Consider the following 26,441-nt stretch of genomic DNA (forward strand, 5'->3'; position numbering starts at 1 on the left):
AGGAATAGTAAAGAAGATGCATAACTGGTTCGGAAAAAGATAGAACTGCACCCATAAAGAAATAATCCCCAACCAAGTTTTCTTAACTATTGTCAGTAAAAGCTGAAGAAAATCAAGCTATTGACTGACTTACTTTAAACCTATCAATCATGACAGATTCATCTATATTTAGTCTTTTACTTCTATTAAGAGAGTACATAGCATCCATACCATATTCTGCAAAATCTTACAGAACATCCATAAATCACAAACCAACCAAACTTTCAAATGACATCCCACATCATTCCTACCACAGCAACTAAGTCAGCAATGTAATTCTTGCTTTTTCATGGTTAAGATGCCACTGTCTACTTTGCGTATTGCTCACATTTTAAATGATCTTTGTAGAGAATGCTACTGAGCATTTTCTATTTTTCTCTGTTTACAACTGCTGCATTGGTCTATCAGTCAAATAGTTGAGAAATTTGATTAGTTACCTACATTAAACATCTACACTTAGAAGAGAAACATCTTGTTTACATTAACCAGATCATACTAATAAGATGCACATATGCATGCATACACACACACAGAGCATAGACTGTAAGTAAGTTTTAACAGGGATGTGCAGTTGGAACAAATTAGTTTAAATGATATTTTGACTTTTCAGCCATTTGAAAAGTGACATGGTAACTCAAATGCTTTTATTTATCCAATTACAGCTTTTATGTAAAGAAGTATATGCTTTCATTGCTTTACTCATCCATAACACTACTGAAGATAAAAGAACCTGCAACTATTTAAGAAGTATGTTTTGTTCTTCACTGTTCAAACAAAATCATGATCTGTCATTTGATATATACATAAGCATTATATATGAAAAAGGAGACAATGTCTTGAGTTTGAATACTGAGATAGCATGAAACCACAACATGCTAGTAAGTTATATTTTAATAAGAAGGGGTGATGGGGTTTTTTTTAGCATGAAACTGCAACATGCTAATAAATTATATTTTAATAAGAAAGGGGTGTTGGGTTTTGTTTGGGTTTTTTTGGAGGGTTTTTGTTGTTTTTTGTTTTTTAAACAACTGACTAAAGAGCAATCATAGTACTCATATTTCAGGAACACCCTTGTAAGATCAGGATCATAGTGCACCAAGTACTGCAAATATGTTTGTTCACATACATGTATGCATCTCTCCTCCGAAGAGCTTACACTCTAAAATAGACAAGAAAAAGCAATGGTTACAAGGGGAGCAATGCCTCCATTATATACTTTAGAAAGTCAGTAAGAAACCTGCCCTAGCTTACACAGAAAGTCAAACAATTCTTGTAAGTCTCTACGTGTCACCTTATATAAAAATGCCTATTTGCCCACAATGACATTGAGACAAGGGTCATGGAAAAAGTAAATCATGACAGAAATTTGGTCTGCCTTTCCATGTAGCACTGCCTTCTTAACCACAGCCTTAGCAAGGCTGTACCACAGATCCCTAAAATCAGTGACTGAGCAGTTAAAATATAAATAATAAAATGCTCAAACAAAAAAAAATCTGGTTTTGAATGAAGAAAGCTCTTTAGAACAGATCTTGAAGGGCAGCATAAAGAATGCCAGAGTTTGAGCCTGCACCCCTCTCGGCTCGCTCATGTGTTCATCCCTTCACCTTCCTTCTGTCTCTTGGCAGCACTACCTCCTTTGCTCTTGCTGTCCTTTCCTGCATGTGCATGTCAGCTGGTAGGGACCACCCCAAACAAGCAGGAGCCTGAGCTTTCCCAGTGGTACACCAGAGCACCCCACTGCACCTTGCTGTATTAGTTAGCCTGCCAGCAGCGTATAGAACAATTGAGAGACTGATAGGATCAAAACAGCAGCTAGAGGACAAAGACCAGTAAGGTGTTTTTAAGTAAATCCTTCCATGATATAAACAAAACAAATTAAAAAAACAAAAAACTGTGAACTTCTAGAACAAGAGACAAGTTAATGAAGGATGCACGCCAAATGTGTACTATATACATACTTCAGCAGCAAATAACTTATTTAAAGGAAAAAAAACCACCTTCTCATCCAATTCCTACTTTTTTAAAGTGTAAGGCACTCATTAAAAAATAATGTACAAATCTTCCATCACTTTAGACATCTAAAGTTCTGAAGTAAGACTACTCAGCACTACAACTAACCCAAAATCATTAGAGACACAGATTTCTAACTATTTTCCCATTGTAGCCTTTCATTCTAGGTTGCAAAAAATTCACAACTTCCCAAAATCTTCTGCAAAAGAAACAATAATTCTCAAAAGGCACTTTCAGTTAAACAAACCATTCTCCACGCAAGGAAGATTTTATACTGCTAAGTATTTGGGTACTGAATTGTCACATTGTTACTTTTCACAGACCAGGTTTTAAGAACTGCAAAGAACTAACATCATTTATAGGCATTTTTCTATTTCAAATTAGATCTCCTCCTTTATCTAAGAGGAGCATTAGTCCCTCAAAAAGATTTATGTTTCAGTAGACATAAGATGTATTTTCAATGTCTTACAAAATAAAAATCTCCATGATGGTCTTGAAGGAGAACTCACACTTAAACCTTGTTACCAGTTTTCTAGAAGGCCGCCTTATTCTGGATTTTAGGAGAGATCGAAGTAGCTGTTTCCCACATGGACACCAGCTTAAATCCACTCCTTTCACTGTAGGAGAAGCCCTCAGAAGGCAAGTCCATTGCACACTGGTGAGTGCAGTAACAGCAACTGTGATAAATTTCACAGTATGGCCACCAACAAATTAGTGAGATTAAGCCGGGCATAAGTCATCAGCTCTGGTGAAAAGACAGACTTGGTCTTCCATAGTAAACTCTATCCATATTAAAGACTACTGAGAAGTAAGCCACAGGCATGTAAAGGACAGCCTCTGCCTCCAGGCTTTGTTGTTTTATCACGTAACTTTTTTTTAAATTTGCCTTTAACTACCATTTTTAGGACCACCTAATAAAAGCTCCCAAAAGAAGCCTGACATTCCTGTTGGTCATTACAAAAGGACACTCTTCCTCTCTCTAGCAGATGTCTTGCCATACCTGTCCTTTACAGCAGTTGTATCAAATCAGAAATCAGTAAACTGGGAGTTGTGCCAAAAAGAGAAATCTACTTTTATTGTTTTTTCCTTGACAAGAAGCAATACCCAATACAATTCCTGGCTTTGTGCAGCGAGAATGCCATTTAAACACCTAAACTTATGTCTTTGTTTTCCAGAACCCTGTAGACATTGTACCATTCATTCTATTAATCCTATAATCTTACAACAGCAGTTTCCAGTTTGGAAGACATCTCCGCAGGGCAGTAGGCAGGCTACAAAAGACTAACAGCTGTCTAATCTTTCAGGGAGATCCTCCAGCTCTAGGTTGAAAAATGAGTGAATGCTGAACTTGTTTTGCGAACAGAAAATTTTGGCCTGACATGCTCTCTGTCTGGTACTTTCCACAGAATGTGGTAGGACAGACTGAAATTCTGCTCTTGGTGTAAAACCACTCCTTAGCTAAAACTGTATCAAAACTGTCCGGAAGCTGGCCTAAAGGGAAAAAACCAGATGCAGTTGGAAGGGTTATGTCGTACATATGGTAAGATAAATATTTTACACGCGAGAATATGTTTTTGGGTAGAAGTCAACATAAACTGAAAACTGCCCTTCTCACTATTGTGTAGGTAGGACAATTTTTACCGACATCAGAGACATTCAAAACAATACTGAAAATTAAGCTTTTAGTTAAGGAAGGGAGTTCACAGCACTTAACATCTACACGATGACTTCCAGAAAGTAAAATAAAAACTTCAACTCATTTACCAGGTTTCTACCTGCAACAAAATTCATACAAATTGCACTAAATCTTGAGACAGACTAATCTTGTTACACCGTCACCTAGTTTACTCTAGAACCATACAGTGACAGCCTCAAGGGGAAAGAAGGTCATTTAGGTTCTTAAAAAAAAATAAATGTTTCAGATGCATTTATATCAATTCAGCATGTTACTCAACGTACAACATAGGCGGGATTATAAATCCTGCAGTATGCTATTGTTGCTCTTGACCTAGTGTGGTATCTCACAAAGTTGAGGGTAATTCCATCCAGCAAAATAAAATAGCAAGCCTTCTAGAATAAATTCAAAGTACTAAAAGGACAATACAGTCTTCTAATCTATTAATATTCTGGCAAGAACATGTATACACAAATCCGAGTCTTTAAAAGCAATTTAGGCAAAAATTCTGATCTCACATGTATTAATATGGACAGCTAAAGCTTTTTGTTTTTTTTTTTTAATAGACAAATGGCTTGTATGCGAGTCATTTATAAAAGACAGAGAAACATCTTCTAAAGTACCAGCTATGACAACTTTTATTATCAACTCCTATTCCCTTGGGGACAGTTTTACAGAAAGAAATTGAAAGTGAGGCAAGGAAAAAAACCCTCTTATAAAACTACCAGCTTTTGTCTTGCACTGGCTAATCTGTTAAAGTAGGCTTTAAATTTATTTAAATGTAAATGTACATGGTGGGTTCCACCCCCAACTGTGTTCCCCCCATCCAAGCAAATATGAATAGTCTTTCATTCACTATCCAACCTCTGTATGTTTCTGTAACTACTCACGGAACAAACCATCCTTATACCAAACTTAAGAAATCAGAATACCAGGGAAATAACTTTCTGAATGTGACTTCAATAAAATCCTTCAACTTATAAATAAAATCATGTTATATATCATCTCTCCAATGAAGCAAGTTTAAGGGGAGAAAAAAAAAATAGTAATATTGAAAAGTAGAATGCAACCCTGGCAATTACCCAAGAGCTTGCCACAGTTCCCAGATATATGGCAGAGGTCCAACCTAAACAAAGCAAAGTTACCCATAAGTTAGGGACAACTGATTTGGAAACACAGCTTTTCCAGGACATTGAAGAAAGTCTAGTACTAATTTTGTTTAATGATGGTATTTCCATTTTTCATTTAGAGGTTGAAATGCATGTACTCCAACAACTGAAATACCAAAATCAGTTTCTTTTCTTTTCCTCCTGAAATTCACTTTATTTCTTCCAGTAGGGAGGGAGTGTAAGAAATGCATGTGGCTTCCTTTTTTATTTGTTTAGTAGCAAACTGAATAAAGCTGCTGATGTTCTTACAGAAGTTAGCGCAATGGTATGGTAGTACACTGAAAGGTCTTTAGCATAAAAAGGAAATAATATTTACTTAGGATTCCCATCCCTAAGGAAAATCCTGCAAGACATTGTAAAAAGATAACAGTAAGTAGGAAAAAAAGTACATACTATCTTAAATAAACTGCACTTAACAATAGGGAAAAAATATTCAAACCACATAGCTCTCTGCAGCAGGGCCATAAAAAGAAAGGAAAAAGGTCACTTAAGTATTTACAAACCCTGTTTTCACACGTGAATCAAAGTATTACTGTGTTTTCCATCTTGGCTTTGAAAGCCATTAAGTGAAATTAAATATTTATGCGTTTTGTTCTTTTTTCTCCAAACAAAAGATGGACTTTATCTTGTTACCTCAGCATTACTGGACGCAAAACTATCCCCTTTCAAATGTAAATGTTTCAGAATACCACCTTCTAGATTTTAACATCTCATCAAGAAAAACTAATGTTATTTCAAAAGGTTAATCTTTCAGTGAGCCTCCTAGTGCTCAAGGTGTCTTTCTAATACTAATACAAAACATATCAGAGGCTTCTCCAGGTTTTTAAACATTTAAGGTCAAATTTTTTAATCATCTCATTTTAAAAAAGTGGTGTTACACAGCATCAAAGAAAACTGAACAGACAGTGGGATAACAGAAAGAATCTGTATAACCTGCTTTTTCTTTTTCTGCTTCCACTTACTGGAAGGAATCAAGCAGGGAGGTCCAGTTGAAACCACAAGACTAACAAAACTTTTAGCAGAAAATGAGAACTAGCTCATGAAAGTCCTTAAACCAAGTGAAAAACAAACAGCAGAGATGAAACTAAGAACAAGGAAGCTAGTTTACCAATGTTTGGGAAAGCTGTGGCAGGAAATGTATTTTCTAGAATAAAAGTGAACAAATGGATGAAGATTGAACTTCTGAAACCCAAACAAGACTTAAAACAAACAAACAAAAAACAAACCAACCACCAAAAAACCCACAAAACCCATGACACATAGGAACTGTATGCGAGCCAGACTTAGGAAGAGTTACAAAAAGCCTTCTGGGGAAGTCTATCTGGTCTACTCTCAAGGCTGCCAAAGCTGTTTTCTGTACCACAGGGAACTGGGGCAAACAAGAGTCTATCACAAAACTCTTGGTCTTTTAAATACAATTCAGTAGTCCAGCCAGAAAGCTTTGGGCCAGCATGAAACGTACAATTCTGGCAAGGTACCTTGTCTCACCTCCCGGCTGAAGAACGCGGCGCATCTCCCCGGGCAGCAGGCGCACCTGGAGGGGAGCGGCCGCCTGGAAGAAGCTTCGCTTGAGCTGTCCAGGGCGCGGGTGCTGAACAGGGCTCTGGCCTGGGAGGGGCTCGCCTGGGCTTTGGGGTTTTCCTCCTCTGGCTTCTACAGAGTGTGTATTAAACCCTGAACAATTTGTCCTTGATTACTAGTCTTTTGTTAATCCTGCTATTAACTGCAGCTAGCCAAATACCACAACAATGACACAAACAGTTATATTAATACATGAGGTCTGTCTTCTGCAGCCAGGCCAGAATCAAGCCCTTTTAAAGGGTTTTACTCTTGGTCTTTAGGCAAGAGTCATGGCTTAAAGATACTAATTTCAGTTTGTGTAAAGGATGATGAGGTATACGCAAGCATAAAAAAACCCTGAAATCCCCCTCTATTTATACAGCACTAGTGCCAATTTGTACACAGAGTCACAATTGTACTATTGTCCGTGTTATGGAAAGGTTTTTCACAGCCAAATCGGATGCTTTAAGCTTTAAAGAATAATTGCAGCTGGCTTTCTTTTTTATACAGAAAGAATCAGCTTCAAGTTTACTTAGCTAACACAAATAGAAATAGCAAATAAGTCTCTACATAAGTCTGTTTTTAATGAATTCTCTTATCAATCTGTCCTCTTGAATCGGGCTAGGCAGACAGTCACTGACAGAAACAGCAACTTAAGTTTTTTAAGACAGTTGCTTTATTGTTAAATGTTGTCTGCTTCATTACTGCCTTGGTTCTTTTTTGTCAGACACATCTAGCAAATTAGAGCTTTCTACAAGCCTAATTCAAAGTAAGCGAACATAAAAATTGAGAGATACTAAAGTGTAACACTGTAACAAATGCCCCTTCCGTTATATTTCAAGGCTATATACATTGTTGACGTTGTATCTAATAGCTAGAAAGAGTGAAGTACAATAAAAAAGGAAAAAAAGAGCCTTCGCATTTGTAATGAAGAAAGAACTACCCGTTAATAAAAATGCATCAATTGCAAATTTCTAAATTGGGAATCAATTGTGAAAGACTAATTTGCTTATTAGGAAGTCTTCCAATGGTAAAATTAGTTGTCAAAATAAAATACCCAGGGAAATAGACAGTTTTCCATTCAGAAATTAAGAAAGAATAGATAAACATCATCTGCTTGGAATGGGCTAAACCCAGCTAATCCCACATTCCAGTGCCAGGAAGGAACTATTAATCTCAAGGTCCACTCAAGTGCTATGATCATCAACGAAGAGACTTTCACCCACACATCACTCATTAGAATTAAATCTGTTCTTGCACCCACTTTTGTGTAAAATTTGGAGGAAAAAGAAATTGTATGCCTACTAACGTAAAAATAATCATGAAAATTCATTTATAATGTCAAGAGGAAGGCCTGTTGTTTTCCAACAGACTGTGTGATAAAGGAAAATGCAATGTTTAAGTATTGCATACAACAATAACTGACTGTAATAGTATCTTTCTTCTCTATTTTCCCCTTTATGGACAAGTACTTGTGGTGATATTCCTAATCCTCAGTTATAGGGTTCAACTGTCATACTATTCACTGACTTTCAGGGTTAGGAAAGCACCATTAAAATTAGCTTGCAGTTTAGGAGTTTCTGCAGAGGGCTATAAATCTAACAATTTGAAGATGTGAATACTGAGATGACAGAAAGAGCTCCTTTCCTTCAGCAGAGGAAGGCATCCTTGTCAGTTATATACAACAATTCCTGACAAACGGGATTATGCTCTTCAAGGCAGAGTTGTGAGTATACCAAACGTTCTGCATGTGCAAGACTCACTGACTTCAGTAAAGTTGTCCTCATAGTGTTTTAGCTGTACCAGTAGCTTAAAAACATTGTACCTAGTTCATTTATCATCACTGCCTGAAGAGGCATAAAGCTAAATATGTCAGAGAGAAATTACAGTAGGGAAAATGCAAGAAAAAGAAAGTACTGACTTGAAGGTTTTCTTCCTTTCCTATTTCTATATGAAATTTGACATGTCTGAAATTGAATTACAAATGTGTAATTTTGTAAATTTACAAATCTGTAAGGCATAAACAGAAAACTGACAGGATTAGAATTTAGTATGTTGACATCTAAGTTCCAGGCTTTAATGCCTTGTGCTATATATGCAGCACATTTACCCAGTTAGATCTCTGAGGAAGGAAGTTTAACCAGTTTTAACGTGTGCGCACTTCAAAATACTGCTAAAGAAAAGAAAAATTGACATCACAATTTTTAAGTTTGGAGAAATGTAAGTTAGAAAAACTAGAGACAAAAAAATACCTAAAAAATAGATGCCCTAAAATAAAGAAGTCCATCAAAATGGCCTCTCTTCTCTTTGATATAGAGCTAATTATCTATTTTCAGTGTGTTTCTCTTCAGTGTTACTCCTCCAATAACACTACAGATATAACTATTGCCAGATAAAATTAGGATAACTAAATTAAAATCCAAATTAATAGCCAAAATTATGTCTTTCTAGGAAGAAAAAAGCCTTAAACTAAGACACTGATTTTTTTTTATAGGAATATTTTCAAGACCCAGCTAAATCAGTGTTTCTGCAATTTATTTTTGCTTCCAATAGCACTTCAGTTACTAATACAGGTGTTGTGAATAAGATGAGTCAACTGCACAGAACACAGCAAGAGGGCAGAGAAAAGGACGAAAAAAGGAGATGCTCTCAATAAGCTGTACACACACAGAGCTTTAGTGTGTCACAGGATCACATTTTAAGAGATTGGAAAACAACTGTATCAGCGCACACATATCTGTGCATTCTGATACCCTCTGAGTAGGAGTAATTCAACAAACACCACCATTCCATACAGATTTTTCTTCCTCCCCTCTCTTGCTTACAAATTTGACATCCCTTTCAGAGGACTTCCTTTGGGGTTAACATTTCCTGGGGTGCTTATGTTTTTCACTCATTTTTATTCATCTTTGTGGATAGTGTCGGGCCAGCCACATGTTGAATAAAAACATATGGTTTTAAACATATTTCAAAGAACACTTGCAAGCTACAGCTAACAAAGTTTTACAATTAAGAATAGACTGCCATGGGACACAGCTGTTAAACAGCCCAGAAATAGTCAAAATCCATGATGGGAAAAGGAAGAAAAATAAGAGCCTCTAGAGGTGCATTTTACAATTAGTACTTTGCAGCACTTTGTAAAATGCAGAACACTTTAAAAATATTACAGCTAAATAAAAGCAGGCATTTAACTAATTGTAAGCTTTTAAAAGCTTTCCTCATATTGACAAATTATGATCACTTTTGCATACTTAACCTGCAAGCAAAGGTATTTGTTGAACCAAACAAGGGGAAAATGAGAATAATCCCCAAATTGATATCATCTCATCTAGACCAGCATACCTTCAGGTCTCCCATTCTCAGCTCATTATATCAGAGCTGTAGCTAGAGTTATTTCCATTATTAAAAGGTAGTATAACTACATTAGGCCAGCACCCTGTTTCTCAGCATAGTTAACAATCCAGACACACCACCAAACCAACAACATGGCTGTATAGCTTTTCAGCCTCAAAAAGCCAACATTCAATATCATGCCACACCCTCATTTAATATCATACTACACCCTACACCTGCCATTTTCATTAGTTAACTAATGAACAATTGGTGGAATGGCAGAGATGGAAGGAACAACCTGTAGATAGCAAAATACAAGAATCACTTCTCCAGCACACTTCAACAGGGGTCCACTTCATTTTTGGATGCTTTTGGCTACTTGTAGGTTTGCTAAGTACATGTTTTTCATCAATAAAATACCAGGATAAAATACAACATCTGTATGCCAGTATTTTCATCAGTAAATTAAAGTTCAGCTAAAATGGAGGTCAATACCATTAACCCACTATTAAAAATCAAGCAACAGCCACACATAAGCAAGTATTTTGCAGAGAAAGACTGCCACATCTGTTACAACTATAAGGCAAGTCATACTTAGCATTGATAAAGACTGTTCAGAGTATAATTTTTTCCAAGAGTTGAAAGAAACTACAGAAATTAACTCCTACTGAATTTTCTAGCACTACTAAAAGCAAGGACTGCAGCAGAGGTCCTGGAAATTTTTTTGTTTGTCACTTAATAATAAATAAAATAAATTTTTAAAAAGGTTAAATATTTAACAAGTTTTTAAAAAGATTATTTAGCCAGTGGTCAAAATTACCTTGATCAAAGATTGCAGCTAGCCAATCCCTAAAATAGAATCAATACTGGCCAGAATTTAAAAATGAGAATGCTTCTCACAACTGCTCCATGACCTCAGGTTCCACAACAGTATAAACTTGCCTTATCTGTGTGGATAGGAACAAACAATCTCAACACTGCTGTCAGCCTAAGCGGTCTTCAAAAAGCTTAATACTAACTCACTTTTCACAAATCAACAGATTTCCCCAACATATCAAACCGTTTAATGTCAAGAAATTACATCATCTGAGCTTAAAACTCTTTTGAATGTTCTTCTGAATAAACCCTTAAAGCAAAATGTACAATCATTAAATACATTTAAAAGGTTGGTTGCCTGCACACCTGTAGAGAGAAGTCATATATACCCACCCAGCCCACTAGAAGGAACTCTTGCCCTCCAGCTCCAAATGTGTTCATCATTTCCTTTTGACTTCATCAGCTGAACACAACTGTGTGCTTTACAACTGGAGAGGCACAGTGGAGACACAAAGGAGAATAACCTGGGCTGAACACGTCATGCCCCACACTTGCATAACATAAAACACATTATTTGCATTAGCCTTCTTATTTCTTTGTTTGCAGCAGAACTAGTCCCACATTTGCAAGGAACATTTCCTTCATTCCCTAGCTGTATGCTGTCTTGGTCTTATCAAGTGTGTGAAAACCAAAATTTATTTTAGCATGCAGTTTATTATGCTAGCGATGGAATCCATACGTCCTCCAAACTGGAAGCTATTTCAGTATTGTATTTTACTTCTAAAGCATTTTAGGCACTTTGGTTTTTCACATCCATGGTTACGAAGAAGCCCAGTATCATCTGTCTTTGAAAATGTTATCACTTACAAAACACACAAATTCACAGATATGAGACATTCAGATATAAACTAATCCAAGGCTGAGCTGTAGCAAACATACAATTAAAGCTAACTGAAAAGTAATATAATTCAGTCCTTAAGAAGCGAGGCAATGCCTGTACACTTGTCATGTAGTATCTAAACGTTAGTCACCTAGTATCCAAATGTTAGGACAGGTGAATTAGATATTCAAAGGGTGTTTCTTTGATAGCATGCAACCCTTTTACACATATGAATTTCATGCTGGTTTCATTCACACATTGTTCTAGTCGATCATTTCTCTTCAGCCAGCAACAGCCTTATGGCTCTACTGCACGGGTGGAGCAGGTATTTTACTTCTTTACACAGCACTTTTAAAAAATGGAAGTAGTTTTACAATTATGTTTTATTATTTTGGAATTGTAATTTGTTAATAGAGTGATAGTGCTTTAACAAAAAGTGAGGTCTTTTTTGTTTTGAACTCAAACAATCAACTTGTCACATATTTAGTGCTACTCCCAATACATAAATAAAACAAGCATCTATCCACACTGATCTGACTACCTCTAACAACTATACCCACCTGGTTAGGGAGGAAGAAAACCAAACCAAAACACTCAAACCAACCCTAATTGACCATTAAGGCTGCAAATCTCAACAGTGAAAAATTAAAAAACTCTAGAATAAAGCTACATAGGTAACGCTGTATTTGGGCACTTCACACCTGAACTCAGTAATACTACCTTTCAGGATACTTCATCAAAATCACCTCTGAAGATGAATCATGCTTATCCAATTTAAGAGACTATAGGAGCCCTGAGCCACCTGCTGCACAAGCATAATATGCCTTACAATATTCAGAATGCAGGGGTGTGATTTTAAACTCATTCTCCCCAAAAGACAGCAAAACACCAAAGAAAATGGACAGCAAATCCTCCAATTTGACCTCTTAGGCTACTTCAGCCATCCTTGCTTTAGGCTACTCTAGTCATCCTTGCTGATGCAGCAAGGACAATGAGAAGAAAGAGGACTGCCTCATGGTGAAAGCAGTTAAATGACCATAGAGAACTGCATTTTACTGTTGTCACTGTTCTTTATATTCTGGAGGTTGTCCATCATTATCTCTCTGAAATTTGCTTAACTGATGATGCTCTGCTCTATTTGGTAGAGCCACAGCATTTTCTCAAGACAGGCAAGATTCCTCCCCATACTGGAACTTCAATCCATATGCATGCTCAAGAGTCAAGAAGGACTGATGTTCTTTGGTCCACAAGAAAGAAGTAAAACTTCTGATAGCTGCAGATAGTCAGGATTCAAAAGCAACATGATTTTCAGCGAACTATCTAGGAATCTTGGCAGGAAGACAGTTTATTTTTTAAGTTTTCTGAAAGACTATCACCAGATTGGCCCAGATTTCATTATAAAATAAATTTTTTTAAGATTCTCAAAACACTGTCTGTGTGTTCAGGCAATCTGCAGAAAGCACTTGTAAGCAGACCTTTCTTTTGCTGCACATGGAAAACTTCACCAGTTTTAAACTTCTTTCATGAAGGCCACATCTGTTAGTGTACACTATGACAGTTTTTATTTTAGCAGTACAGAAGAACTGCATTTAGGTTATGCTCAGCACAATTCAGCAAGAACCCTCCCTTCAATTTTGTGTCAAATTCAATACTCAGATGCATCTGTATTTTAATAAGACATGGGTCCTTCCCCTTTTTGCATTCAGTCCTAATAATTTAAAAAATGTGGTAAGTGCCTTAACTATATTTCAACTCAAGCAAATGTATATACACCTATACTTTACAAAAAAAATCCCAGGAGAATCATAACTAAAGCTTCATTTTTCCCCACAGAATAGCCTTTAAGCATTTTCAGGCAACATGCTAGTACTGACATAACAAAGAATGTAATTTACTAGTGTTGATACTATTCCAGATGCTCAACTAACCCCTCGTATCTAAAAACTCCACTTTCAATTTTTAATACCATAATGAAATTGCAGTATAAATCAATCTGACATAGGGACTAATTATGGTAGCCTGACTAGGAAGTGTTTTGGAACACCACTAGTTTTAAAAGCCATTTACAGTTAAAATGTTGCTAAATAATTTTTTTATATAAATGACACTTCATATAGAAAGCCAAATAAATTGTAACAGCTCATTTTTTTCTTGCCATTATTCTTAGGTGAATTCATTATAAGTTACTAGAAGACATGCAAAGTGCATACCAGATGAGAACTCTGTATTTATAGCACACTAAGTCAGTCAGCAAACAGAATCTACTAAAAATATCTGCAATGGTATGCAGCACACCCACCCTTTGGGGACTATTCACAGGCTGTGGTGGTCTGATTTTTAGACAGAGCAGACAAGGAAGAAGAAAACGCCCAGGTAGGTCAGTTCCTAAAAACGACTAAGAGTAACGGAGTCGAATCCCACACAACACTTCATATTCTGTTTGGCAGGCAGTCAGACATCCTGAGCCCTATGAGATTTTCCTGCATGCTTCCTGATCTCTCAGTGTCAATACTATGCAATTTCCATGCAGAAAACAGAAGCGTATCCTGAGTGAAAGTGAGAACCAGCCTCATTCTTTCTAGGGTTTACCCTCCCATTTCTGCAAGCATGAAGAATTTGAAGCCTACCAAAGAACAGACATCGAAGAGCTCTGGATGCACAGTGAGACAACCTTATGAAAGTCACAATGATCATTTACAATGGAAAGGTGGCCTTAGGAACATAGGCACTTGTTTAGGAAATACCTAGCCAGAGAGTAGACAGCAAAACCACTTTCCTGGATGCTTAAGAAGTGCTGTTCTGGTTTTACTCAGGTAATTGTTTTTATACAAATTGTTTTCTTTTAATTAATAAGATATGTGTCCTTAAAGATATTCCAAAATAGAAACTCAGAGCACTCAAAGGTTTATCACTGTTTCTTTTCATGGGTTAAACATCTGCAAGAACAACATGTTCCATTACCACAGTAAATGAACAAATTTGTAGAAACGACCATATGTCTTTGCTGAAACTAATTAAACCATTAATGAGCAGTAGACACACTCCAGAAAAATCTTGAAAATAATATAAATTTGGTTCATGCATCTGCAAATAGCAGGGAAAACCTACTCAAAAATCTTTGTAACATTATTCAAAACTTTAAAGTTTCATGCAAGGCTAAGACAGCAAATCAAGAACAATTACATGATGAAGTTTTCCATGAGCAGCTGGCAAGAACAGGAGAGGACAACTTACCCAGACAGATGAGTAGGCAATGTGTTTTAAAAATAGTCTTGAATTTCTAGCAGTGACAAAAGGCTTTCTTTATAAGACAAAAAAATGACTTGGGAGGTTTTTGGTGACTAGTCTGCAATTATGTGAGAGAACATGAGGAGAGGCACACTGTCAGGATATCAGGGTTGGATAGGTATTCTGAAGACATTAAAGAGGAAGGCCTTTGTTTGAACTGGCACTGCAAAGGCTCAATCACGTATTATCACTGTCTTGACAGCCAAAAGAAATATTTATATATGCCATTACAATTAGGCTGTTCTCTTTTCTTCAGACAATTACCTATTTACATTTCTCCCCTAAATGCAGTGCTGACATTTTTATTATTTGGCTTCTCCTAATGCCTTTTGTTTACCAGGCAGGAGAAGAAAAAGCAGCCCTTCAAAGATTGTCTATCACTCACCTCAGTCTTTACTCCAGTGCCCCAAGTCTCTCATCACCACAGAGACCTGTCTCTAACTGCAGAAAATGAAACATGGCTCCCAGGGGCTTCACTTGCAGTAGCACAGAAGATCCAAACAGTTCTTTTAGCTCATTTGTCCAAATACTCAACATCTGAGACTAAAAGCACTCTCCTGACTGAGCTGGAGCAGGTGAGTCATGGTGTAGGACTTTTTGCTACTTTTTCCTGTCCTCTCCTTAGGAGAGTTTATATCTCTGCTGCCACCCAGGAACTGTATGCTGCCCACTGTACATATGCAGGAACAACAGAAGATCCCACTAAACACAGGAACAGTGAGACCCTGAAAAGGGATCGGATTCCTCAAACCCATCTGTCAGAACTGCTCTTCTGAAACTCCTATCAATAGACTTATCCTTGGACTGCTCTCATAGCACACTGGATTTTTCAACCTACATCTTGGTTAACAGAATGCTAATACATTTCCAAAACCTCCCATGTCTTTAGAGACTGCAAAAGTGATTCTTTTCTCTCACTCTGGAGTCAACTCATCAGTATAACTGAAAAGAAAATGAGGCACACGTCTATCTCCCCCCAATCTGTGGTTGTTGCGAAGTTATGTGTATGTGTACAGACATGTTTGTACTTCCCTCAGCTTTCAGACTGGTCTCCATTTTAACCTTCTTCTACAATCAGCAGACTTCAACCAGCCCCTCACTATTATTGCTCTCATTCTTCCAAAGTGGACAACCATGGATGATTCTGTTTCACTGGTGCAGCAAAGTGAATAGAAACAAATCAAAACACTAAAGCAGAGACAGCCTCTTAGCTTTCACTGTGCTGCACCTTCTAAGACCTATGAGCTGCAAAACCATCTGAAAATGCACACGGGATTTTTTTGTGTTCACAACAGCAAACAGCAGTGTTATCATACCTCCAAAAAAGGCAGAATTTTATGAAAAAGTTACAGTTTTTATTAGACTAAATCCTTACACTCTTTCCTCTTTCTGAATGGTTAGAAAATAATTTAGAGAAATATATATTGTATCAAAGATTCACTGGCCTTCCTCAACCAGCAAAAAAAAAAATTTACAACTGCCAGGAAGTGAAGGTATGTCAAGTGGTACCAAGGCATACAAGCTGAAACTACAACAGCAAGTTTCACTGCTTATAACATGATTCACACACAGAGAATATCCCAACAGTCTCACTGCAAAGCACACTTCCCACACTTCTCCCAAGTCAGGGGCAAAGACTGCAGAGCTACAAATTTGGCTGGCAAAACAGGAGCAGCATTAAAGTCTGAAGTGTTTGAGAGCTTTGCGATTTCTCAAAGTAATAGTACTTGGCTGATACTGGGAGGGAAAGCAAGGAAGTGACCAAAACACAGCCATACTTGCCAAAAAACAGTGTGAGAAAAATGAAGAGAACCTCAAGAATATATTCAAATGTACCATATAACTAAACAGGTCAGATAGAAAACAAAACAATATGCGGCTTTCTAGGCAGTTTGAGAGATATCTAAATTCTTCTACATCATTCTTCTACTGATATCTGCTTCCCACAATCCAACAAATAATTCAGGTTATAACCCACAGCTTTTGTGAACTTTATTCTATAGAATGAAGAATTCATTCATTACTTCCACCAGGTATTATTACAAACAAATGCTACTATAACATACCTATAAGGTTCTACCCATACTATGTTACATACATTCAGTAGCTGGCGATAACTCCTGGAGCGTAGAGTACTTCATAAAAAAGCCTGACCATTATTTGGCTTGAGAAGAACAGAACAAACTTCCTTCTCCTAATAAAGTTGAACAGACACAACTTAATCTCCAAATTACTACTCCAAGTCTTGATATAGGCCTGAAAGCCATCAACAGTTGTATCTGACAACACTATGTATTTAAAAACCTGTCTATAAATACATCATATAAAATTGTATATGACTGTATATAATGCAATCTGAGATTTTGTATAATACTTGTATAGTCTCTGCTCAATCAACTTGAATGAAGAACTGATGGGGATATTTAAAAAACTCAGTATGTAACACATCTGCTATCTTCAGTTGAATTTTTACATATTCTTCCCTAAGAGACTTTTAAAGATAAAAAAATATTTAAAGGCTTTATTCTTGTCTTATAACAACATTCCCAAGAAAAGATTTAAATTTGCACACCAGAAGGATACTTATACTAGGTGTTTTCACCAAGAATTCTCCCTGTTGTGACCACCCAGAAAGAGGATCACAAAAATGAAATGGGTTCTGAGGAGCTGTCAACATTTTAAGTGACGGAAGTAACACATCAGCAGTTACCTAAAGCAAATAAAATTCCGAAAGGCGGTCCATTTTTAGCTGAACCAATTGCTGCAAGTATCATTGACAAAACCAAGCTATTTTGTAACTACAGCAGTAGTTTTACTGCAGTGCTGACAATCTACACAGGAATACTTACTGCCTAAAAACACAGTGGAAAAAAATAACTGTGGATCCCAGGGCCAACTCTTCTACATGCTATTCTTAACAGAAGGTAAGAATATTTACTTTGGGGCTGGGAGAGAGGGGAAGTTCCATTCACTGAGGAACAGAGAGGGAAACTTCTGGTCAAAATTCCTGATAACGGCATTATTGCCTTAAAGAAAGCTGGAACTCGGCGCTGTGTGGCAAAAAAGTGCTTGAACGTCACGTATAGGTTTGGCTTCTGCATCTGAGAGTGCCGTAAGTTCTTATGGAATTTGGGTCTCACTTTGCTTAATGCTCTAAACCTACTCCAGGCATGCTTATAATACAAAGTTAAACACCTTTTTTTTTTTTTTTTTTGGTGAGACCAAGGCCCCAATTATTCAGTAAATTGAACTCTCCCTGAGATGAGATGTAAGGTTACATAGCAGTATTTACTCTGTTATATGTTGATCATAAAGGTGCACCAGCCTGAGGTCAGACAGGAACATCAGACCCTCACAGTCAGAAAAGGCTGTTGTTACTACAGTTCCTATGAGAGGAACATAGAAAATAAGTGATCATACTTTCTAATACATTAACATACAATAACATAATACTTTTTATATTCTTGTTCAAATGGCATATTAACAAGCATAGTGTGGATTTAAGTACGTTACATTAGAGAGTTAGTATTTATATATTACTTCACCACGCAAGGCTGCTCAGTAAAAGTGACAATAGAGTATAATTCACTAATGGCAAATTAATTACAGTAATTTAACAAATGCAACACCCACGTGTCTCTGTTTGATGAAGCCAAGCAGTATGCCTAAAAACATAAATAGTTGGAGATTCAGTTCAACTTATGGAAGTTATTCTTGTTCTTTTTTATTTTAATTTTCATAGAATTGCTATGCTAATCCTCAAAATTAATTTCAGTAGTTTTCACAATAAAAAGAAACAATTTGGCTAATTTGCAAGTTACAAAACAAGGGAGGGGACTTCAAGCATGCTTATGATACACAAGATAAATGCCAGATACCACACCTAGACAAGCTTGAGCTAGTTACCATCAGGACAAAACAATGCTTCAAGTTATTTTTCACCATGCTGATGCTAATATTTGATCTCCAGTGGGGCTACTTCTTCCAAGCATCTAGTTATTACAAGGAACCAAGAAAACACAAAGCATGCAACTAAATAAGGATGCCAACATTCAGTGTGATGTGGAGTAATGTATCACTGATATCACATAATATTTAAATTGAAAAAAAGAATAATGTTTCAAGTGAGGCCTTCTTCACAGATGTTGCAGTATTATGATTAAAGTTATTCATACCTATAAGAAATACTGAGATTTTTAAAAGATAAGCAGCAAGTAGATTCATTAACATCTTCTGACCACATAAGGACAGCGTGTTTTCAAACTTGCTACTCAAACTCCTAACATATGGCATTCCTTATTTATTAGTCAGTAGATAAAGAGAGTGTACCCCTCCTGGCACTTTTCCTGCACCAGAAAAAGCAACAAGCTTTGCGCCATTTCAGCCTATATCCTCTTTAATATATCAATTTCAGAGATTTGCAAAAGACAAAATATGCTGTAGTACAGCAATTAATAGATTATGTGCCATAAAAAAGTACGATCAAATTCAGAGTTATTCTGAAGTGACCTTCCTGCATCTGAATAAACACTTTCCTAGGTTATTGATCCTCACCACTGCATTTACATTTAATCCACTCCCTCCTGGCAGCAAGGCAGGTTGCAAGACATAGTTTAAGCAAGAAGAAAAAAAAAAAGTTTTACCTTGGAGCAACAACTGGCTGCGTGTTTTAATTCCCTTGTGCCTAGCACAAACTGCACAATGCTCCGTGATAGGGCATCCTTTCATCACCAGAGAAATGCATGCACCTTCTTCCACCCGAAGCTACCATGACGGTACAATGAGCATCCTTGCAACAAAGCACTCCTATTGAGCAGCTTGGTACTATGAAAATAGTTATGTTTTCTTTCTTAAGGGCAAATATTCCCTTATTATAATAGGGTTTGACAGCTTTCTGTTAATGTTCAACCACTGAGCTGGGAGGAGGTAGTTTTAGATCTAGGAAGTAACAGCTATGCTATCTTCAGGTCAACAGACATATAGGTGGCAGGCCATGTGACAGAAATCTTGCGCACCCTATGACAGTCAGGCTGAAGACAGCTCTGCTTTGGCTAAAAACAGGTTGCATTACAGAAAAGAAGAAAGCCCAACCTGCTACAAATAGTATTCACAAAGAGATTAACTAGAATACAGAAACATAGAAATCTTACATTAGCCTCCTCTTTTCCAAAAGAAAGCTTTTTGGGAAGCTGGTTAGTATTTAGACAGATTATAATACATACATATATTAGAATTATCAAGAGAATTAATCAATTTAAAAAGTCACCTTGCACCTTAATGCTTGACTTATACGAACAACGACCTTTAGAACAAGCAGTACTGAGAGTAGTCAGCAACTTTGAAAGCAGTTGGCAACTTACAGGCAGATTTTTAAGGTAAAGAACACAGGAAGTAAAATGCAAGTCCTAAACCAGCCCTATTCATCTCAATATCACAGGAGAGACAAAAAACTATGACAACTTGCTCCACATCTAATATGCCTCTTAAAGGGCCTCAGCTTCTTGGTTAATTCAGAGTTTCGCTGTGTGTTTCTTCTGCCTCAAGAGCACATGTGGCCATCCTCAAGACTATACGGTACGGGTGCTGCAAGCCTGTACTTCAGCGGCACGGACAGCTATCCGGCTCTACTCATCTCTCAGGGGGGAAAATAAACAAAGAAACTTACTTTAACTTCTGTTTTTCTTAATCGACTTTCAGAACCGAGAACCCGAGAACTTGGAAAGAGGAACAAGCATCAGCCACATACTAATCAGTACCTAACGAGGGGTTTGGTCCGATTTTAGAATAAACGGCGGAGACACATGATCCAATTAGATTCTAATTATGTAAGCAGCAGGCAAGAGTATTTGCACAGGCACTGATTACAGCTATTAGAGTCTAAAGTCGCCGGCCGGAGAGGCTCTGCTTCCTCTTCGCCGTCCCGACCGCACCGCCGCGGGGTTCGTTTTTAACCTCCCCCTTTCACAGCTCTCCTTACAAACAATAGGAGACGCTGGCCTGAAAACCCCGTCTCCAAACCGTGCCCCCCTACGGCGGACGCGAGCCTGAAAGAGCCGCCGCTCTCCCCAAAGTGATGATTCATTACCCGTCCCACCGCGGGGCCGGGAGCCGGGGAAGGAAACCCCGCGCCCGCCCGGGCCCCCAGCCCCGCAGCAGCGCGACAGGCAGCTAACCGCCCCCCCCCTCCGCCGCGTCGCGCCCGCCCCGCGGGCTGGCCCTTACCTCCGAACAGGTGCGGAGAGAGGTGAGCGGGCAGCGAGCCGATCACTAGCCGGGGCCCGCCGGACGAGCCGCCGCCGCCGCCCCCCGCGGGCCGCTCCCGGCCGCCCTCCTCCGGGGTGCTGTTGACCGAGTCCTGCGAGCCGTAGGGGCCGCTGCTGTGGGGGATGTTGAAGGCGGACTGCGCGGCGCGGGCGCCGGAGGCGCTGGCCCCCCCTAAGGACCTGCTGCGGGGGGCCGACCCCGCGGCACTCCCCGCCGCCGCTCCTCCTGCTGCCGCCGCGCCGCCGGGAGCGGCATGAGGCGCCGCCGCCAGGTGCGCGTACCGCCCGGCAGCGCCCGCCGAGCGCCCGCCGGTCCCGTTAGCGCCGCCGCCGCTGCTGGAGGAAGGTAGATCCCCGCCCGAGTACGCCCGGGTGCGGCCATTGGCGGCGGTGGGGCTGCTCTGCTTCGCGCCCATGGTCCCGCCGCCGCCTGGCGCTGCCCGGTGCCCTTCGCCGCCGCCTTTCCCGCGGCGCCCGGGGGTGGTGGGAGTCCGGCCCCGGCGGGGGAGATCCGAGGCGCGGGTCGCGCTGGGGAGGGGGGAGAGGGCGCGCCGGGGGAGGGTAACGGGTCGCTCGGTGGGTCGGTGTCGAGAGAGGAGAGCCGCCCGCCGGGATCCGGCTCAGCTGGCGGCCCCGGCGCGGCCGCTGCTCGCGGGTCTGGGACGCCACCATGAGCTGCTCGGGACGGTGCTGGCTCCCGCCGCGCGGCCGCTCGGCCCCGCCGCCGCTGCTGCTGCTGCTGCCGCCGCCGCCGCCGCCGCTGCCATGCCCGCCGCCGCCGCGCCCGCCGCCGCCGCCATCCTCCTCCGCCGCTGAGCCCTGTGGGGGGCAACGGCGGCAGCAGCGCCGCCGAGGCCGCTCGCTCGCCCGCGGCGCGCCGTGCCTGTGCCGAGGGAGGCGGGAGGGGGCGGGCGCCCCGGCGCAGCCGCTCCTCTACCGTGTCGCCATACTGGGGGCGGCACCCGCGGGCGGGATGGGGAGCGGTTACGGCGGCAGCGGCCGCCGCCTCTCCTTCCCCTCCCGCCCCGCCTGGCGGGGGACCGGCCCCCGGCGGCGCAGCGCCACGGGCCGGGCCCGCCGCCGCGCCCCGCCTCCTGCCCCTCTCCTCACGCAAGGTGCGGGGCAGCACCAGGTGGGCGGGCGCTGGGCCAGGCTGCCCCCGGGGCCGCCGGCGCTCGCTCCCCTCGGAAGGGCGAGTCCCGGAGCGCGGGGCCGAGGCGAGAACCTGCCGGGGGCGAGGGGGTGTCGCGGCTGCCTGCTCGCCTGGAGGGGAAGCCCGCGGGGTGCGGGAGCGGCCGCCCCGACGAGGAAGGAGTCAAAAGCCCAACCGCCGCCGGCAGCAGGCGAGCTGTGGGGTTTGCGGGCCGGGCGCGCGCGGCGGCCGTTGAGGGCGCCCGTTGGCGGTGCCCGTTGGCGGTGCCCGTTGGCGGTGCCCGCGCGCCGTCCCCGTCCCCCCTCCCCCCCGGCCCTTCCCCGGGTCCCGCTAGGTGAGGGAGAGGAGCGGCTGCAGCGGGAGGCGGCCCGGCGGAGCGGGCAGGACCGGGGTGACTGACTGAGCGCGGGGCGCTGCCCGCCGAGGCGGCGGGTGCCCTCCTGCCGCGCCGCTTCTCGGTTCGCCTTGCCGCTTCGGCAAAGCGCCCGGATGCCCGACCTCCGCGCCCCAGGCTGCGCCGGCCGGGCGCGGCTGCCGGCTGCTCGGCTGGGCCGCGCTCCGGCTGAGGGGCGAAGGGCCCAGCCCGCCGCTCCCCGAGCCCGGGTTTGGCGGGGCGGTTGGCGTAAGGGCCGCTGTCCCCTCCCGTCGGGAGCTTTCCCCGGTAGGGGACTTCGAACCCGGGCGGTTTGCTCTGAGTCTCGGCTCTCGCGGTATATGCGGGGGAGAAGCTGAACAGGAAGGGTGAACATCTCTTGTATCCTTGGTTCACAGGCGGTATAGGAAAATCCTGTAGACCTCAGCCTCTCACTTGGAGAAAACCTCCCATTATTATTGATGAGAGCTTTACGCAAGGATTGACTAACAGCCGAAAATTTTGGCCCTGTGAACGATACCGATGTGGGTAACAAGCTCGATTTGCTCCTGACAAAACGATCAGAGACATAAAATTATTTTGTTCTTTACATGTATGTGATATTGAACGTCAGGTACGTTGAATTTATATGAACGTGATAAACTGCTTGTTTTTATGGATTATCATCTGCTCTAAAATAAGGTTTGTCACCGTGAAACAGTGCTCCACGCCATCTTGGGACTCTCCATCATACCGTCTAGGTAGAGACTCCAACTACATTCATGCCTGTGTCACAGTGGCATACTACCCAAGCTATTTTACAATTAATACAATAAAGCAGATCAAAACTTTAAGTAATATACAAAGTATTATGGAAAATTTGTACTATACGTATTCAATGTACTTGTAATTATTACATGTACATTATTATACGTATATGTAATGTACAAATGTAACATGTACATGTATGGTATCTTTGATGCTCATCCTCAGATGTGAATAAGTGCGAAGGCCTCCCTTTCCCCCCTCCTTTTACTGTCTCTGTTACAACTGCACGCGGCCGTTTTCTGGCATCAGTGTAGTTCACAGTTCAATTAGCAAGAAGAGGTACCATAGCTGGGGATGGCAGAGGAGGTTACCAGCCCTAACTCTTTGTTCCGATGTTGCTTTTCTGGATAGCTGAGACACTGTGAATAGCCTGAACCCCATTTAGAGGATGCTGCTGTAAACTGTTGCCAGTTTCAGTAAGAGGCAGTGATTCCCCAGCTGTCTTATGAACAGCTTGGTCTTTTGTGTGCTGGGTGCTGGGTAGACAGCTGGGGTCAATAATCTGCCGTCCCAAGCTATGCCATCGCCACTTGTGAATTATAAGCTGCGGTCTCTGCTGCCAGTGGTAGATACCCTGAGGTAGATCAAACACGAGCACTTTCTAGTTCAGTTTCCTACAGAAAGAAAATCAGTGTGAATATGCTGTCTGCTCTACCACTGGTTACTTTTGAAACCCTTGGCCAGCTTCAGCCAAATCTCTCAGACACTAACAGTAGAGAAAATAAGCAGTTGTGTAGAAGAGAGAGATCCTATTAATGTTCCCACAGAAGGGAAAGCTACTGTAGGAATTCCTATCTTGCTAGATTCCAAGAATCTGCATGGGCAAAGGATGTTGCAAACATGACTCATAATTTCTGCTGCTCACAGAATGCCTGTGGCGTGTTCAGCCCTATCGGAGCAGGTTTAGAGGACAGCATGCTCAGAGTTTTATGGAGTTTTTAAAATTTCCACTACCAAGTACTAGTGGAGCTGGTCAGCTGCTAGAATAAACAGCATTTTGAAAATAGTACACCGCTACACAGTACCTTAGTACTTTCTGTAATTTCTTTGCAGTGGATCTAAGACTTGAGCAGGTATTAAATACAGATTATATTTGACTGTGAATCACCTTTTATTCAATTTAGGATTAAATAATAAAGTCTATGGGGAAAAAAAAAAAACCTCAAAATATCCAAGCAGTTACTCAGTCTTACAATCAGAAAATTACCTTTAACAGCATAGACTATTTCACAGAAAAGAAGTCACAACAATGGGACAGCCTGTGTTCCCTTCTCAGAGAGCGTGGCAACGTGCTTTTCTTTTTTCTTTTTTGGGGGGGCTTCAGTTTTTGTTTTGCATCTAGGGCATATATTTGCAGCTCTCACTACCGCATATGAGTCTAAACACCTCAAAGAACACCTACATCTTCAAAAAAGCAATGTGACATGCTTCTGAGCCAGCTTTCTCCCCTCCATCCCTCCCAGTCCCTCTTAAAAATGGTTGATTAGAAATTTTTCTACATATGGAAGTTTGCTTTATATAGCCAACAGTACAATTAGGTTTTCAAGCTAACATTTCTTCTAACAAATGACTGTCTACTAGCCGTTAAGTCTTGTAGAGGCAAGTAGCTGGCACTGTAACCTCCACCCATTTGTTCATTAATACACTCCAGAAGTAGTTTGCATAAAAATTTCAGTTTCCTACCCAGCATAACCAGTGACAAGAGGAAACAGTGCAGAGAGAAAGTAGAACATTTTGCTGCTGACCATATTTCCACAAATCTCAGGGACTCAGTGGAAAGCAGATAGTTATATAAAAACTGACTTCTGTAGGCCTATATGGGTGAATGCTGTTATTATTCCTGTAGAAACATATCTAGGGAATCTTACTCGTACTTAAATAAGCACAAAATAGGAACTAGCCTTCTTGTTCCTTGTCCAGGATAGTGGAAAAAAATTGGTTTAGACAGGCAAATATACTCACTGTTCTTTGTTACAAGCTGCATACCTCCACTTCAGTTCTGGTTACGCTACCTTGTCTATCAGCAAGTGAAAATAATCAACTTGTTTCTTGACCAGTTTCCTTGAAAATACCAGGTGGCAGGCATGCCCTAGGCATACAAAATTAGCTGCAAATTCATAATATTGCATGTTTTGGAAAATGTGTGCTGATAAATGGAACAGGGGTCTGAATTTTGCTCGACAGTGAGCTATGCAGACAGATCATCCTCCCTCTCCCCTCCTACCTCCTTCTTTGGTGGCTTTTACAAGGACACTGAAACAAGGTTTCAAGCAAGGTTTCATTTCTGACAAAAGCATCTGACCCTGAACTAATAAAGCCAGCCAGAGGTTTATGTTCTGTTCAGATCTGGTCAGGCACTCCTTTCTAAAGGAGAAGGGTTTAAAAAGTAACGCACACACTCATAACATACAGCTTAATTTTACAAAAGCGAGTGTGGGCTCCAGAGAGAGTTTGGGCAACTAGCTTTTCTGAGCAGATACCAAAATAGAGGTGCACGTTGTGGTTGGAAGAGATCAATGCAGTTTTTACATTTCAGCTGTTTAAAATAAATAGCGCTGCACACCGCTTCTTCACAGATACTGAAAATAGAGACTTATGAAGTGTTCAGTTGCTTTCTCTATGAGAAAGAAAAACATAACTGGTTTATTCCTCTAAAATCAGATCTTTAAAATGTACATGCCTTACACCTGCAGCTAGAGCAAGACATCCAGCAAACAAGACTGCTGTATGTTCACATGTGTAAGCTAAGGGAAATAGGTCCCGTATTATCTCTGTCAGTGTCACAACAAATTATACATAAATGTGTTGTAGGCATCTTTTTAGATACATGTTGGTATCAGTGTATCTCCAGCTGGTAACTGGTATTTTGAGAGGTGTAGGAGACCCTGTTATCCAGTATCTTAGATTTTTATTTGCATTGAATAACTCTTTGTACATATTGACTTTAATCTGATGAAGATTTACGCATATGCTTACAGTGATGTATGAAAAACAGTCCTGCAACATGTTGTGATCTGTCTTCATGGAATAAAAAAAGTAAGCAGCTCATAAAGCTCGAGGTTTGGGTCCTAAAAT

General features: G+C 40.9%; 1 protein-coding gene across 1 annotated transcript in view; it reads right to left on the reverse strand.

The window, feature by feature from the left end:
* The window catches only part of ZNRF2 (zinc and ring finger 2), a 63,773-nt gene extending 41,906 nt beyond the window's left edge, over positions 1-21,867 (reverse strand). Inside the window, exon 1 of the mRNA XM_075053561.1 lies at positions 20,993-21,867. Coding sequence (XP_074909662.1) covers positions 20,993-21,449 — 457 coding nt within the window. The 5' untranslated portion in view covers positions 21,450-21,867. The remainder of the gene's footprint in view (positions 1-20,992) is intronic.
* Between the last annotated feature and the right edge of the window lie 4,574 nt (positions 21,868-26,441).

Source organism: Buteo buteo, chromosome 2, assembly GCF_964188355.1.
Source record: "Buteo buteo chromosome 2, bButBut1.hap1.1, whole genome shotgun sequence".
Taxonomy (NCBI): Eukaryota; Metazoa; Chordata; class Aves; order Accipitriformes; family Accipitridae; genus Buteo; species Buteo buteo.